The 16,988-nt window shown below is 32.4% G+C and overlaps 2 protein-coding genes across 6 annotated transcripts; both read left to right on the top strand.

The window, feature by feature from the left end:
- The first annotated feature begins 1,653 nt into the window (after positions 1-1,653).
- On the top strand, positions 1,654-3,066 carry LOC129939333 (abasic site processing protein HMCES). Its single transcript, XM_056047310.1, has 4 exons — positions 1,654-1,809; positions 1,870-2,146; positions 2,211-2,609; positions 2,669-3,066. Exons 1-4 carry the CDS (start codon positions 1,790-1,792, stop codon positions 2,984-2,986), a joined length of 1,014 nt encoding a protein of 337 aa, XP_055903285.1. The 5' UTR covers positions 1,654-1,789; the 3' UTR covers positions 2,987-3,066.
- Positions 3,067-7,796: 4,730 nt separating this feature from the next.
- On the top strand, positions 7,797-16,015 carry LOC129953834 (E3 ubiquitin-protein ligase Kcmf1). Of its 5 annotated transcripts, XM_056067326.1 has the most exons (7): positions 7,797-7,946; positions 8,841-9,348; positions 9,591-10,015; positions 13,819-14,088; positions 14,155-14,418; positions 14,485-14,627; positions 14,688-16,015. In XM_056067326.1, exons 2-7 carry the CDS (start codon positions 9,333-9,335, stop codon positions 15,232-15,234), a joined length of 1,665 nt encoding a protein of 554 aa, XP_055923301.1. In that variant the 5' UTR covers positions 7,797-7,946; positions 8,841-9,332; the 3' UTR covers positions 15,235-16,015. The 5 variants fall into 5 exon arrangements, with proteins under 5 accessions (XP_055923301.1, XP_055923300.1, XP_055923297.1 ...); XM_056067325.1 differs by having other exon boundaries at positions 13,819-14,082; positions 14,155-14,627; XM_056067322.1 differs by having other exon boundaries at positions 14,155-14,627.
- Positions 16,016-16,988: the final 973 nt, after the last annotated feature.

Raw genomic sequence — 16,988 nt, 5'->3', positions numbered from 1 at the left:
AAGTTATTTGGTGGCTTTCAATCACCTGTTGGATAGGTTATTTATACTGGATAGGCGGCTTAACTTTTTATTCCGCAGCACGAATTTCGGCACACGTTTTTTATTTCATATATATGTGCAAATAAATAATGATTATAGCAATTTTAGAGTGAGGTAACATTTGTTTCTATTTTAAATTAATATTCAAAATTCACTTTTTCAAGAAAAAATGGTTGGTTTTGACATTTCTTTCCTGCTTTTTGTTCAGTGTTGCCATACTTGATTTTGTTTTCTTGTTAGAGATTTTTTTGATTGTAGTGCATTACCGCAGTACGAATTAAATTTAGATTTTTTTGTACAGTTAGGTAGGGGTCTCAATAGAACATGTTTTAAATATTAAGGCGAGGAAACAATTTTAAGTCATAGAAAAACATATTTTCTTTTTCGGACTTAACCCTAATTTTTTGTATTGCGTTTTTTGAGCCTAAAACATTTTTTTTAATTGATAGCACGGCTTACTAACAGCTAGGTATGTATGCAACCGCCCTGCTTGGGCTCACTTAAGGATTTGGGTGGGTGCGAGTTTGGGTATATGCAAAGTACTTTTGGCATTTGAGCACTAAAATCAAATAAATCCAAAAACCAGAATGGCAATACTGAACAAAAAACATGGAAGAAATGTCAAAATCAACCCTTTTTGTGTGTTTTGTATGCAAAAAAGTGAACTTTGAAAATTAATTAAAAATAGAAATAAATGTTTCCTCGCTCTAAAATTGCTATAGTTATTATTTATTTGCACATATCTATCAAACAAAAAAAAAAAACGCCAGTCAAAATTCGTGCTGCGGTAATGTAAAGTTGAGCCCAACATATCTAGTTCAAAAAACAAAATACAAAAAAAGTAGGGTTAAGTCCGAAAAAGTAAATATTTTGTATGACTTAAAGGTTTTTCCTCGCCTTAATATTTAAAAAATGTTCTTAAGAGACCCCTACCTAACTTTAAAAAACCAAAAGGAAATTGTTGCAGCGATATTTTCAGAAATATCAGTAGTAGGTTTTAACAATTTGTACGCGTTGTGCGATAGTTAAGCGATCCATTTTCTTAAATGACAGACTTTGAATTGAAAACAAAAATTAGTTTAACAACTAAGTTTTACAGATGTTGAATTCCAGCCCTATGCTTTTGAAACCGCAAAAGAAACTTTTTATATACCCAACCTCGCATCTGCCCTAAATACTGATGAGTGCCCAAGCAAGGGGTACAGCAATTGAAAAAAAATTGTTTAAGGCCAAAAAAGAAACTACAACAAAAATTAGATTTAAATCTGAATGAGAAAACATTTTTCGTGTTACTTAACGGCGTTTCATAGCCTTAATTTTTTTTAACTTGTTCTATTAAGTCCATCACATAGCTGTATATACGAAAAATGTGAAGTATTTTAATGCTGTGGTAATGGAAAGTAATCCTGAGAATTTTTAATTTTTGCAAACAAAAACTGGTTAAGCTTTTACTCCAAATCGTCAATCCAAAATTATCAAATATACATGGTTGAACTAGATCTTCGGATTTCAAAAGAGACTATAATCAAAATCTCAATTGTAAACAAAATTTTAACAACAGAAAGAAAAAAATCAACAACAAAAAGCTACAGTCTGGCAGTGTCGTTTGTTAAAATTCAGCACATTTTGTAACTTTTATATTTCCCATTATTAAATTCCCAATTGCAAACTCCATAGCATTCGCATATATTAAGCAGCTCAAAAATAAAACAAACAAATATCAAATAATAATAAAAACAAATTTTAAGCAATGTGCGGCCGAACATGTTTGTATGTCTCTCGAACTCAAGTCTTTTGATTGTAATAAAAAAATAATCTTTTGATTCTCAGAACACTTGCTCCTGACCAAATCTTACATGCTTGTAAGTACAGAAGGTACAACTCCGATACTGGAGATGGAGAAGATAAGATGGAACATTTAAAGGAACCCGAATGGAGGTCCGAGTTTAACTGCGGCAAGAAATTTCAACCTTCCCACAACATTGCACCGACCGACGTTACACCAGTCATTGTCTCAGGAGAACATTTTCGAAGTGCTGATGAAAGTGATTGTCCAGAAAGAGTTGTTGTTCCTATGATGTGGGGAATGATACCTTTTTGGCATAAGGTAATGGTTGTTATTTTTGTATACTTATGACCTCTTTCTGATTAAGGAACCGCTTTCATAAAAGGGGGACTACCGCAAACACGGGTTAACCACAAACAACTGTCGTCTTGAGCACATGCTGGAATCAAAATTATACCGCGGACCATTTCAAAAAGGACAGCGTTGTGTAATTGTGTGTGAAGGCTTTTACGAGTGGCAGACTACAAAAACCTCGAAACCCTCCACAAGAGAAGCTTATTATCTATACATGCCTCAACTCGATGGGATCAAGATATATGATAGTAGCACTTTTTCCGAAAACAATGTGGACCTCTTGAAATTGGCTGGACTTTTCGATATTTGGGAGGATGATAATGGTGATAAAATGTTCAGCTATGCTGTAATTACATTTGAATCTACAAAAGTGATGTCCTGGTTGCATCATAGAATGCCTGCAATTCTAGAAACAGAAAAGCAAGTAAATGTAAGTTACTTGTAATATTTTTTTCTTTTGCTTAATGTAATAGACTTTTTGATTAATAGGATTGGCTAAATTTTAAGCATGTGTCAGAAAAAGAAGCCTTAGCTGCTTTAAGACCAGCTACTAAACTCGAATGGCACCGAGTTTCTAACTTGGTAAATAACTCTCGCAATAAATCAGAACATTGCAATAAACCAATTGAATTATGTCCAAAAAAACAAATTCCTACTAATAATCTAACAAAATGGCTTGTCCGAAGAAAACGTGAAGAGGATATTGAAGCAGAAAGCGACAAAGAGGAAGATGAGCAGGAAACACCATCAAAACGTCCGAGGATAAAACGAAAAATCAGTGAAGAGGAATCAAGTGGTGAAAAGTAAATCTAAGTTTTTTATATAAGACATTTCCAGGTTTTGAATAAATGTTCTATTGAACGACTTCAGAAGTTTGAAGAATGAAAGATGTGTCTAACTTGTATGATAGTTCATGTTTTTATAGAGATTTTAAGCCTTCCAAATGTTCTAGTAGAAGTCAGTGGGTTATGAGTCTTCATTTGACTCTAAGCCTTATGTACAGGATAGGCGAAGACATAGGTACAAAGAATGAGGAATTTTTGAAAGTAAACTGAAAATATTTAATTTATTTATTTTATTCTCAATTTAAAAAAAATGAAGTTAATGAATTAACGTAATCTCAAGAAACCCAATATGATAGTTTTTTAAATTTAAAAAATACTACCTCAAACATCTAAAATAAAATGAGTTAGATCAAATCGCACCCTGAAAACAAAAGTGGCACTATACCAAACTTTTTCAAAAACAACCATCATTTTTGTTGGTAATCTTAAAATGACATATTTTAAAAAGATAGTAATACTTTGTCAAAGTAATAATATTTTATAATATACTAGCGGCTCGGTACGTGCTTCGCTACGTAAAAGGCATAATATTAAAAAAATGATTATTAAGTTCATTTATTCAAACAAAAAAATATTTTTTAATATTTAAAAGTCCAAATAATATGTTGTTTATATTATATTTATCAGCAAAGAGTAAAAACTAAAAAATAAAAAAAAAAATCGGTACTCTTAATATGGCGGGTCTATATGGGTTAGTCTAAGACATTTGGATAAACAAAATTTTTAGTTTTTCCGTTTTGATCATGAATAAATCAACAGTGAAAGCCAGTGAAAAACATGATTCCTCCAAATTGACACCACAAACGTGAAGTGTTTGCTCTTGGATACTGTAATCTTATTAATTCAAATGGCTTATTAGTCGGAATCATAGGGATACTCGGTATCAAACACACTTCTTTTGATCTACCAGTTAAGATTGTAGCTTCAATAAAATTTGGAAATAACTTTTCACTGCCAATCTGGTGCCATTAGACAGTTTTGGTGGATTAATGTTTCGCAATAATATAATCAGAGAACTAATTTTCAGATTTCTGTAATTCTGAAGAATATTCGGAAAAACACATTCAATCAACTCATCTATAGATTGGGCAATTGTACAAAAATTGTTCGGTAAAGTGAACAATCCGTTGGTACTGTCGATTAGTATTTTGCCATGACCAATTTCTAACAATTGTTTTGATAAGTTATTGGCAGTGGCATAATTATGTACGTGAATACGCATATTAATATTCAGTGTCAATTTTTGTACATATCTCCAGCTGATGACTTCAAACAGGCGTTTATTTCATCAGTAGAAGCTTATCGAAGAATGACAGGCAATGTTTGACGAAAGTCCCCTGACAGAAATATCAGAGTCAGAGCACCACCAAATCAGCTGTTGATTACCGCGTAAATCTTGCATTAATCGATTAAATGCTTCTATTGACTTTTTATTCGCCATTGTGTACTCATCCCATAGAATAATTGACGTTAATCGCAGAAGTTTTGCCAAAGCAGAATTTCAATATATTTCAATATTGCAAGTTGGAGTTTCAATCACCCATACATTCAATGGCAATTTTAATAAAGAGTGTGCTGTACGATCACCTTCTAATATGTAGCAGCAATTCCCGAATTCAATTTTCTGTTCCTATCGAATAGTCGCTAAAATCAATGATACAACGAAAGTTATCATTATATTCGATTGTTCAAATAAACGTTTGTAAATCATTAAAACTGAACTCCTGCTGACGTTGCAATTCGCGATCAAAAAACACCATGTATCTCACGATTTAGTGCGGTCATACCCAATTGTGATAATGCTTTATTTACAATCGTTAGACACATATCTTCAATTTATTATTGCAGCTTCGTTGTACAATACCAAGGTATTCACTACATCGGGATTTCTTTAATTATTAGTACAAATTGTTTGTATTTGGGAGTATGGAAAGATGTTGATTTTATACCTTCTCAAGGTTTTTTTTAGATTTTCTCTACGTACAAACATTCTCTGGACTTCCACGAATAATTCAAGACCACAATTAGCCAAATCGGTAAAGGCATTGTTAAATTATAACATTACAACGAAAAGTGGCATTGATTTTTATATATATAGATTTTCTTAGAGCTATAGAAATTGAAGTAAGTACAGATCTTTAATTGCCATATTCAAAAACTAGGCTTTTTGCTTAGTGACACTTTTGTTTTCAACGTGCGAAATGTATAGTAACTTTGTCTCAATGGGCAGGTTCAGACGACCTAAGCGGCCTGAAAGTGAGGAAAGTATCAAGCATCTGATTGGCCAGCTGCCAAAAAATTCCCTTCCAATTTATAGTAAAGTAATTCAAGTAAAATCTTCCTTGCCATCAAGCCAAGTCTACTTATGTCAAAATGACAGTTGATCATGTTTTTTCATTCAACTGAAAGCTGAACTTAATTACTCAATGATTAATTTATTTCCTGTATACTGTAATTAATGGATTATAGGTTTCCAAATGATTTAGGAAAGTAATTTTATTTAAAAAGATGTTTTCTCAGTCACAGTTAAAAAAATTATTTTATACTACATTTAAAAAAAATGATTGCTTGTTATTCAACAGCCTCTGTCAATCGTAAGTTTAATATTTTCAGCTTTTACATTTTATCTTTACAGACTTATACACAGTATTATGTACATTATGTTTCCAAGAATTTGTCTGTAAGGTTTTTGTAACGCATAATCTGTATTGTTTGCTTCAAGTTGCAATTCTTTTTCTATAGGTATTTTGACAGCATTGTAGTCCATGGTTATTTATTATTTTGCAATCTCTAAATAAATTTAATTAAATGTTAACAAATAAGCACACAAAACAAATTTAATTCGATATTTTGGTGGACTGTTTATGCTCACATCACAATTTTTTAAAAATGTCATTTTTAAAACCCTCGACGTCAAACAACTTGTGGCAAAGGTTTGATTCCCATTTGAATGCCGAAGGCCCCCTTGCCCTAAAAATTGTAAGGTGACATCCAGTTTTAAGATGACTAAAACGGCAGTTGACCTTAAAGGAGCAGAGAATTTACCTTGCATTGCATTTAAGACATACATTCGAAAAGTGACAGTTCTGTATAAAACTGAAATAACAAACAATAATAATTTTGAATTTTTTCAACAATAAAAGGTAATCCTTTATCACACATTTCCATAATATTTGATTTGACTCGTATGATTTTTCTTTCAATTCGCTCTTCATTGCTTTTGGTATCCACCAAATGAATCCATTTTTGTTGTGATAATAACAATGTTTGTATTAATTATTTCTTTAAAAATTCAAATTTATCTTGGCTGCAAAGTTTGTTTTGTTATAAATTCACGATTTGACAGATCTCATAAAAAATAATTAGATACTCGAAAAAAAACTTATCCCAAAAAAAGTATTTCGTAGCATTTGTTTCCATTTCGAATATCTTACAGAGTCCGAAATCAAATTCGAAACGAAAATCAATTTCGAATAGAATTGACTTTCGAAACGAAATACAGAGTAGGGTCCTGGTCTGAAATTCGTTAATTTTGTTCAATCTTGATTTACATCATTCCAGATAAATGTTCAATTCTATCAACTTTTAAATATAAAAACCGGAGTAGAGGGGAGGTCACACACTTTACCTAAAGATGAGTTTAAAAGCACCGCTGAAAAATGTTTTTTTTATGTTCTCTTAAGGGGGTTCATAAAGTTTAAATAACATATGTGAATCTTAGCCGTACAATTACACATTTGAAGGGCTAAAGTGACAAATTCCCTGTTGTCTAGCAAGATATGATCTAACTATTTATTTTGGACGACTCCCTACATATGAAAGCTCTCCAAGATTCCAACAAGTTTCGAAATATGCCATATTAAAGAGTTAAAATATAATAGTTAAGAAGGTTGTTAGTGCATTTCACGCAGTAATATTAGAAATTGTGTTGGTAGTTCCATAAATTAGGTTGGTATGAAACATTTTCTGGCTTCTTTTTGAGGTATTTTATTGCGAAATGTTGTTTAACATATTTTTCATTTTTTACCAACATTTAGCTTAACTTTTTTCACACATTTCTTTGTCCATAATGGTTTTTAATTGCATCAATTAAAGCTTTCTCTAAGATTTACAAAAGAAAAAGTCTTTTTTTCTAATAATAGATGCTTGAGATAATGAAAAAAAAGTTTAACAAAATCATCATATTTTACCCAGTTTTCTTTGTATGTATTAAAATCAATTTAAATTGATCAAAATAAATTTTATTTTCACAAATAAGAATTGAAGGACTAAACTTCAACTTAAAAATCGTTAACAGTCGATGTTGCAAAAATTTAAATGTTAAACGAAAACGTAAAAGTATAAGTGTGGACGATTTTCAGGTTTTCGTCGAGCTTGATAACATTGCAAAATATCTTCGGACAACCAAAAACATATGGTTTTAAAAAAAAAGGTGGCTTTTAACAGTGCTTTTCTTTAAATCATACTTAAAATTGTTTTTAAAGTAAAAAGGCATTCAAATTAAGTATAAAGCATCTTATTAATTTATAAAAATTCTATCAAAATCTACAGACTTCGAAGCGTAGATATATGAAAGTCCATCAGTGTTTGCGTTTCAGCCATAATCCGTAAAAGTACTTCTAAGCGCACAACTTACCACCTGCCCTAATCATTCCAATGCGTTGCCACCTTTAATGGTGAAAAATTACCCTTATTTTATCAGCGAATACGAATTTTTCCCAACCAATTCACCATCTCCATATTTCATATGCGAAATGTCTTTGCTGAATACAAAATACAAGTGAAAAGTACAAATTCGAATTCACCTTAATTCACCAACCAGTGTCCGTGTGTCACACAGCACTTGAAAAAAAAAACTAAAATTATTTTCTTTTCCAATTTTCTTCATCAATTGCAGTTTTTCAACAAAAAAAATAATTAAAGTAATAATCCTTAAAAAATAAAAAAACTATTGATTTATCTCTGAATACTCGCGATACATTAATAATATGCAAAAATAAGTTAATCTTTCAATTTTTCCTACAACGAAGGTTCGTTTTGTTCGTTCGACTTCGCATCGACAATCGACATCCATTACGCTTTACGATGCGACGGGGCTTCGGCTGCGAGTTTCAGTTTATGACGAAAGTTTAATTGAAAAGAAAAAAAAGATATTTTTAGTTCGATTGTTTTCTTTTTGCTTTTGCACAATACACAAAAAGCTTACACCCAAAATCAAAAATTTCGGACGGAATTTTTGTGTTCTTGTTCTCATTTTTCATTTCGCAAATGTCAATTGGAAAATTTCCTTATTTTTAATGGCGCTGAATACAATTTAACAAAAAAAAAACCAAGTGAAATGTGCTGAATGATTATATTTTTTCCAATCTGAAAAATTTACCACGACCTTTATCCCTGGTTTTGGTTTTTCTGGTGCAAAAAGAAATTCTCATTTTCTTTCTACCGAATTCATTAAAAACAATACTGTTGAAATTATTACATAAAGGGAAAAGAATGGTAAATTAATTTCATAGAAGTTTCTCAAAATTTATTTCGAAAAATTGTTCTTTTTTTCGAACACAAAGAAAATGCATTTTCGAATATCAGCCGTGTGAAAATTACCCCCCTATTTCTCTATGACAAGTGAATTATACACAAAATCGAACAAACACTGTGCCGAAATATAAATCTATACTGAATATAAAATATATTTACGCAGAAAATATAAAATAAAAAAAAAAAAAACAAAATAAAATTTTCTTTCAAAATTTCTTGCTTAGCTGAAAAAGGTGAATAGTGCGGAAAATGAGATGATATCTTCTCTTTTTTATTTGCAGTTCTTTTCTTTCCAATGTGCTAGTGCTTGAATGTCAGGCCGCAACGTCGCCGTCGTCCGTCGCTTCAGCCCCAAATTGTAAAAAAGAAAAAAACCAAAAACATTCGAGTTGAAGATCAAAATCAAAAATCAAGAAGGATAATACACAAAAAATACGACGACACACGTTCAATTCAACATTAACAGATTATACGATTTTCCCAAAAAACAACAAAATTAAAATTGGGAGAGAGAACTTGTGTGTTCAAGACCCGACCACGACCACGACCCTCTTCATCAAGGAACAGACAAAACGAGAAGCAATCGAGAAAATATAGCAGCAGAAGCGTAAAGGAGGAGCGGAGCAGTAGCAGAGCAGATTGTTGGTGGTGTGGCGGAGGTGGTTTGCAATTCCCAACAACAACGAAGACGACTAGAATAGAGGAGGAGGTGATACTACTACCGTTTCTCGGTTTCTCGGGGTAAAAAGTGCAGTTCTGTTTTGTGTTGAACAATGAGTCGACATGAAGGTAAAATATTTAACCCACAACTATTTACAAATTGTACCGAATTCAAACTGCTTGTGTTTGTATTTTTTCTTTTTATTATTTTTTTTTTTTATTTATAGAAAACAAAAATATTTTTGATATTTTTTGTGTCTCAAAGCTTATATATTTTATTTACATCTATCTTTATCGAGATAACACATAGCTATAGTAAAATTAATTGTCTTTTGTTTTGTTTTTTTTTTTGTCTTTTGTGTTTTTCACAGGAGTTAGCTGTGATTCGTGTCTCAAAAGCAATTTCAATGGCAGACGTTATAAGTGTCTCATTTGCTATGACTATGATCTTTGTGCTGATTGTTATGAAGAGGGTGTCACCAGTACCAGACATTCAGTGGATCATCCAATGCAATGCATCCTAACACGATCCGATATTGAGTTATTTTTCGGTGGAGAAATGCTCAATTCAGAACAGCCACAAAGTTTCACCTGCCCCTATTGTAAAAAAATGGGTTTCAGCGATTCGACACTGTTGGAACACGTAAGTTCAGAGCATACAGAGACGAGTTTAGAAGTTGTTTGTCCAGTGTGCGCGGGTTTGCCAGGGGGTGACCCAAATCTAGTCACAGATGATTTTGCTGGTCATTTGACATTGGAGCATAGAACCGGACCGCGAGAGCTGTTATCGTTTTTAATATCCTTTTTTAAACTTTATTTTTTATATTTTTGATAGGTATAGGTATTATTTGTAAGGTGAATATTTATGATGTCTTTGTGTTTAGTGTTGATGATTTCTATTTTACTTTTGATGGTTGAAAAATTAGTAATTTAAAAAAAAAATCGTGCTTGGTGTTGATGAAAACGAGTATCCCAAAGAAGTATTGAATAAGGGATTAGAATGTAGGTAAATAACTAATAAGCTTCATTTTTAGTCTGAGGATACAAATTTATTGATATTCACGGTGTTAAAATGTCGAAAATTTTTCAATAAATTTTATCTAAGAAATAGACCAATAGCGGGCAACAAATTTTGGGAGTGATAACCAAAATTCCTTGATCGATATAGTTATATTAAATTCAACGTCTGGGAGTGTTTTTTTTCAGCCGTTTAAAAATGGGCATTTGTCCGTTTTAAAAAAAACCCCTGACTACAAAAAAGTGTGTCCAAGAAGTTTTACTTTCATCCTTCTGCTTCTGCCGGACACATTTTAAGCTTTTTAAATGCATTTTTCAACTTACTTTTTTCCTCTGATATTAAACCATAGGAAAGGTATAGCAAAATATCAGAAAATTCCCCTGATTACAAAAATGTGTGCCCAGACGCATCATACGCTTTTTTAAATGCATTTTTCAACTTAAAACCATAATAACTTCTTTCCTATATCAAAACACTTCTCCTTATTAGAATGAGCATCTTAAACGATCATAAGAAATGCGTCTTTAATTTAAACGAAGCAAATAAATGCAAATATCTCATTACATCATCAAATTGTTAAAAAATCAAACAATTTATTTGAAAATTGATTGTATAAAAAAAAATCATTAATCATCAGATCCATCACACTGAAAGTAAAGATTTGACCACTATCAATGTGTTCACCTTTGGTGTCTTCATTTTAGTTTACATAGAAATGTTCAATAGTTTTTGGGGCCGCAATTTCATTAAACCATTTCAATGTTATAATCGATCCATCTAAATATCCACATTGAGGAACGGAAGTGGATATTTAAAAAATGTCTTCATATTAATGGTGGATGAACTCTGTGATGCTATTGAAAATATCATTCCTATAAAATGTCTAACCTTTTTAGTTTAAATCACATGCAACAGCCTTTGACTTTAACATTAACATTAATAATTTTTTTTCAAATCTCTTGCGATCGACTTTGCACTGATTTAAACAATTTCAAATGGACTGGGATGCACATTTACCAGTGCAGATGTCTATCACTCTGCTGATGTGTTGTATCCGAAAAAGGATTACTGATATTTTCTTTTTCTGTGGTCAATTTCATCAAGTCTCCAGACATTTTTTTAATCTCTCCACTTTTTAAATCTCGTACTTTTTTGTAAAGCCTAGTACGCTGCTGATGCGAAACGAAATTTTTCGGTGGTCTCCAAGTGTAGAGCGAAATTAAAACGAAAACCACAACGGAAAAATATTTGTGTATATATTATATATACATATATATATTAAAATGAAAATCACCGAAAGTCACGAGTAAACAATTTTCAATTTTGATTTGTAAACAATTTTTTCCAATAAATAAATTAAACGTCAAAATTTCGCAAGCAATTAATATACCGGGCAATTAAATTGAGAACGAAAAGAGTGGAGAATTGTACTAAAAAATCTAGTACAGCTATCCACTAAAATGACACATTTCGTTGTTCAGCAGCGTACTGAAAAACGAAAAGCACAGCGAAATTTTTCGTTTATGATTTCGTCATGTCATTTTTGTATGGGAAATTTCGTTTCGCATCAGCAGCGTACTAGGCTTAATCAGGGAAAGATTTTTGATATTTTAATGTATGGTATTTCTGATATTTTAACATGTGGTTTTCATCTGGACCTTAAAATCGGAAAAATAACAATTTTCGAACGTTTACCCTGCTTGTACCTCGACTGAAATAAAACCTGCCAGACGGTTACATTTCATTCACATGAATGAATTTTGGTTATCACTCCACTCTCAAATTTTCTTAGACTATTTTTTTTTTATAAACACGCATTTAACTAAGTTCATACTTTGTAACCCCATTTAAAAAGCTTTTATGGTACAATTTGTTCACATATGTGGAAATTCAAGAATCGGCTCTAGGACTGGCTTAAACTAACAAACAATGACGATTTCTCTTAAACTTAATATTAAAGTCTTAAACTGAATTTGAAAGATAACAAATGTTCAAAATCATAATAGCTGAAATATTCAAGGAATAAAAGTACTCCATTTTAAAGAAGATAACATCTTGTTGAAAAGAGTATATTTTCTTCAATCTTTTTCAATTGTTTAAAAATCGGCGATGATGAACGATTTGAAGCACATTGGAAATTCAATGCGTATTACATGCTCTTTGATCTGTTCTCAAAGTCTTTCCATTCTCACATTTGTATTGAATTAAGAACCAGTGTAGATCCAAATTGATAATATTTGTCGTTTTTTTTCATTTATTATTCAAAAACCATTTTTGTATGGGCGGTTGTCCGTTTCAATGATGAATCGTAGCTTATTAGGACGGCATTTTGAAACACATTCACGTCTACTATGGCGCTTGACTCGACTAGCTGTATCTTAAGAGATTTTATAAGTAAAAGTATAAATACACTTGTTTGTCTTTTCCAGATTTTATATCCTCTATGCTTGTACTAATAACTAATTACTTTCCCCCCTACCTCAGCAGTACCCTATAACTACAGTTTTAAGATTTGGTAAAAAGTTTCTTAAAAATCTATTTATACATTTATGCATTACAGGGTTAATTTGCTTTAGGGTTTATTTAATACATCTGGCTATTCAAGAAAATTTTGGTAAGATGCTGTGAGAGGTGGTTCGTCTTATCCTTACATATAAGTGATAAAACACGAAAACACAGGAATCATTGCTTCTTTTACGATAATATTGCCATTATTCTATTCTCCGAAAGTATTAAATTATACTACACTTATGCCTATTGGATTGGGTTCCAAAATGCCTATTGTCCTTTCATGTTTTAATCCAGTCCAACATTGCTTTTAAAATCTAACTTTGTGAATTTAACTATTGTATTTACACAAAATTACTTTAAGCTTAGGATGTTGGACAAAAGATATTGATGCTTACCTTATCGACGAAACTCACAAGCATCAAATTAAGCGTTTGCCTCACGACTTTTCGAACAGATGATTTTATATAACAACTGAAAAGCTATTAAGAGTTTTTATAAATCTTCTGAAAAATTTCTAAGTTTAAAAAATGTACCTTGTTTAAGTTGTTTGGTATATTTTTCTAGTTCTGTAAGGAAAAAAGAACAAATATTATCGTTTGTGCGAACGATTTTCTTCATACAAATCGAAAAACAAAGAAATTAGTTCATGTGATTGGTCGTTTTTCAAGGGAGGCTATGGTGGGTGCATCATAGTTCTTACAAACAAGGTACATAAATACTAGAAGAAATTAAAGGTTATTTTAAAGAGTACTAAGCAGGTGCAAGGAACGAAATATTTTAAAGGTGAGCGGCCTTAAGAACTGAACGATCCTCCCAGAGTATATGAAATTCTCCAATTTTCATATTTTGTGTCGTAATTTATTTCAATATTTATTATTCACCCTCGACTTTTTTCTTTATACCTAACGAAGTAACTAAGTCAGTTCAGGCCAACTCAGAAGCTTTTTGTTTTAATAATTGTTTTTGTCATTACTTGGGCGGTAGAAAGTTATAACATACTAAAAATGTATTTTGCCTCCATTTTTTTTTCTATCGAGTCATGAATTTATTTTCCTTAACCAAAACAATACGATGAGCCATCAGCAATTCGTCACGGTGGTGGGGTACGTCGAATTCCAGGACGTACATTAGGCGGACCGCGATCTCGTAGGTCAAATATGCTAGTTAATTCTTCAAGTGGCCTATCAGCTTTATCACCATCTGGTCGTGATTCGGTTGATCCGATTGCTGAGCTATTGTCACAACTATCAGGTGTCCGTCGTGGTGGTGGAAGTGGTTCACAGTCATCTCAATTACAACAGCTCCAGATGCAAATCCAACTAGAACGACAGCAGGTAATTGTAAGAGCAAGCATAAATCAATTAAATTTGAATGGAATTTTGCTATAGTGTTTGCTTAATGTTTAGGCTTCTCGGCAACAATTAGAAAGATTACCAAGGCGTCAAGCACACCCAATGGTGTCTTCATCCAGTTCAAATGCAACAATGCAAGAAATTGGCAATGGTAGTTCAGGTACTCCAAGCAGCAGCGGCGGCGGTGGCGCCGGTACAGGTGGATGCCGTGCCACCGAATGGACTGTTAATAACACAACCACATCATCGATTCAACAATCACAGTCAAATGTGGGTGGCACAAGTGGCAGCGGTGGTTCTGCGCTCAATACCAGAGAAGTACCATTGAATACATCTGTGTTGACAGTTAACGATTTCGGTTTGTCGTCATGTCAATTTCTACAGCCAGCTGTTAATGGCAGTGGTGCAGGCAACACAAACACATCTGATGGTGGTGGTCAATCTTCTCAGTTCTTGCTTTCCAAATTTATGACTCCTACATTGAGTGAGGATGAACTAGCACGGCTTGAAAAGGATCGTGCTGATCGGTAAGAACACTAATCTAGCGTATTACTTTTCAAATATTACAATTTAAAATATCTTTCTAGATCTCTTTACGTTCAGGCTATGCTTCTTTCCACTCTGGCCAGTTTTAAACATGATTCAGATTGGAATAGCATTAGTAAACACAAAAATGCCAAATCGCAATCAGAGAGACCCCACAGCAGTGACAGCGATGGCATTACAACTGTACATAGTAACGCAGCCATTGCAAGTAATGAAACAACCAGTGATGAACAAACTGTCATGAACAACAACACAATGAACCGTGACCAACAGCAGCAGACATGTCCAGAGGACTTTGTCGAAGAATACTCACTCCAGCATCAGACGTCATACAATTCAAACAACGCCGTTTCTAAAAAGAAACCAACGTCGTCTGGAGGCAAAGGTGGCACCCAAGGCCTCGCCACTGCCTCAACAATGGTCCTCGAAAGACGTGGCCGTCCACCACCACCACCCGTAGCCGTGGGTGGTGGTGCTGGTGGCGGCACCCAACCGCAACAGGGTCCCAATCAGCAAAAGCCAACGCGAGAAATGAAAACAACAAGCTCTTCAATGTCTGCTTCAAATGAAATTCCAGATTCTAGGTAGTGCTGCTTTCATTTAATATTATTATTATTATTATTGAAACTTCTTATACTATTATTAAAAAGATATACATTTTGAAAAAAAAAGAAAGAAAAATCGCAAAAAAAACTACAAATTAACTAAATGATAACTAATATGTGAAAAAAAGAAAAATATTAAATTTAAAAAAAAAATAGTTTTTTTGTTTCCCAGTTTACGCCCTTAAAATGAAGAACAAATCAATTCCCCCTAAAACTAACGTGATCCCTCACGACCACTTTGATTTTCATTTCACACAAAAAACAAAACCTTAGGTATGCAAATATGAAATTAAAATGTTCTACTTTATAAGTTTTAATAATTATTATAAATTGTTGAAGGAAAACTGATTTCCGTTGTTTGTTTTAAATATTTTTATTTGTTTTCTTCTGTTTTTGTGATCTCTCCTAAGTTTGTACGAATATCTTCAGTTTTGAATGGTTTTCTATTTCTATTCAAACATACAAATTGAGAACTAGATTTATGGTAAACTGAAATCATTTGAAATCGTTCTGTTACATCGTTCTATCCCTAACTCAAAAAGTGAATAATACAAAAAAGAAAGATATTAACAAAATAAAACTAAAAAATAAAATCAAGCAACAAACAGAAAATAATGAAAACAAATTTAAAAAATTGTATTTATGAGTTAATATTTTATTATTACAAATAAGTGTAAGAATATGTATTTATATATTATAACGAAGCAACTAAGAAGCGAATAAAATGGATGAACCTTGCAAAAAAAAGAAAAAATAATATAGAATGTTGATATGTATTTTTAGACATCTTTCATGTTTTGTAGGCAAATTAAAATGTTTGTCGTCTTACTTCTCGATTTCTATTCTCCATGTTCAGTTTTCATATCAGGCTTTTGTTTCTTCAGTCTTCAGTTATTACACAAAAGCGAAGCGAAATTCATCAATGGTGTTCACCCTTGAAAAGTTCAAATTAAAACCATTTTTTTTTTCAAATTTCACAAATGTATGTCAATTTCAAGCCAGTTTGCCTTGATCTGTTGCATTGAACCTTTGGAATCTATTGTTTCTGACAACAATTGTGGTTTTTTGATGAACATTTCGTTTCGCTTAGAAGTATAGACAAGGCTTTAATTATAATTCTGTATGAATATTTCTTCGTTGAAATATTTTTTTTTTTTTAAGTAAACAAAAGAAAAAATAATTTAAAAAATATTAATGTGATTTAACAAATTTTCTGCAAATGAACGTGAAAAAGTGAAAACAAATTATAAATAAAACATTATTAAATATAAAAGCTTATTTGTGTTTAATTCAGGTGCCAGCTGTGAGTTAATTCGGGTGGCGGTAGGATTCTTTGTAAACTAGGGCCTCACTCAACACACTTCTCCATCTAGATTGGCCCCTAGTTAGATGTCTCCAGTTGCGCACTCAAGTTGGGTGAGGTCACTTTCCACTGACCAGCGGTCTTTATCTACTGCTCTGTAATGGTTAAGTCTATGTCGCTGTTAAACAGCTTTTCGTTCCATCTTTTCCTCCACTCACCTATGCATACGGGATCGTAGATCAAGCGAATAAGTTTTCATCCGCTTTGTCATAGTCCATGCTTCTAGACCGTATAACAGTATGAGGATGATAAGGGTCTTATATAGTGATATTTTGGTCGCTCGAGAGAGGGCTACTCTACTCAATTCTTTCGTTGCCCAAAGAAACAGCGGTTATCAAGAATCCTTAACTACTCAAAGCTACATCTGTCGATGG

Source organism: Eupeodes corollae, chromosome 1 (genome assembly GCF_945859685.1).
Source record: "Eupeodes corollae chromosome 1, idEupCoro1.1, whole genome shotgun sequence".
NCBI lineage: Eukaryota > Metazoa > Arthropoda > Insecta > Diptera > Syrphidae > Eupeodes > Eupeodes corollae.
This window is presented reverse-complemented; position numbering and strand designations above follow the sequence as displayed.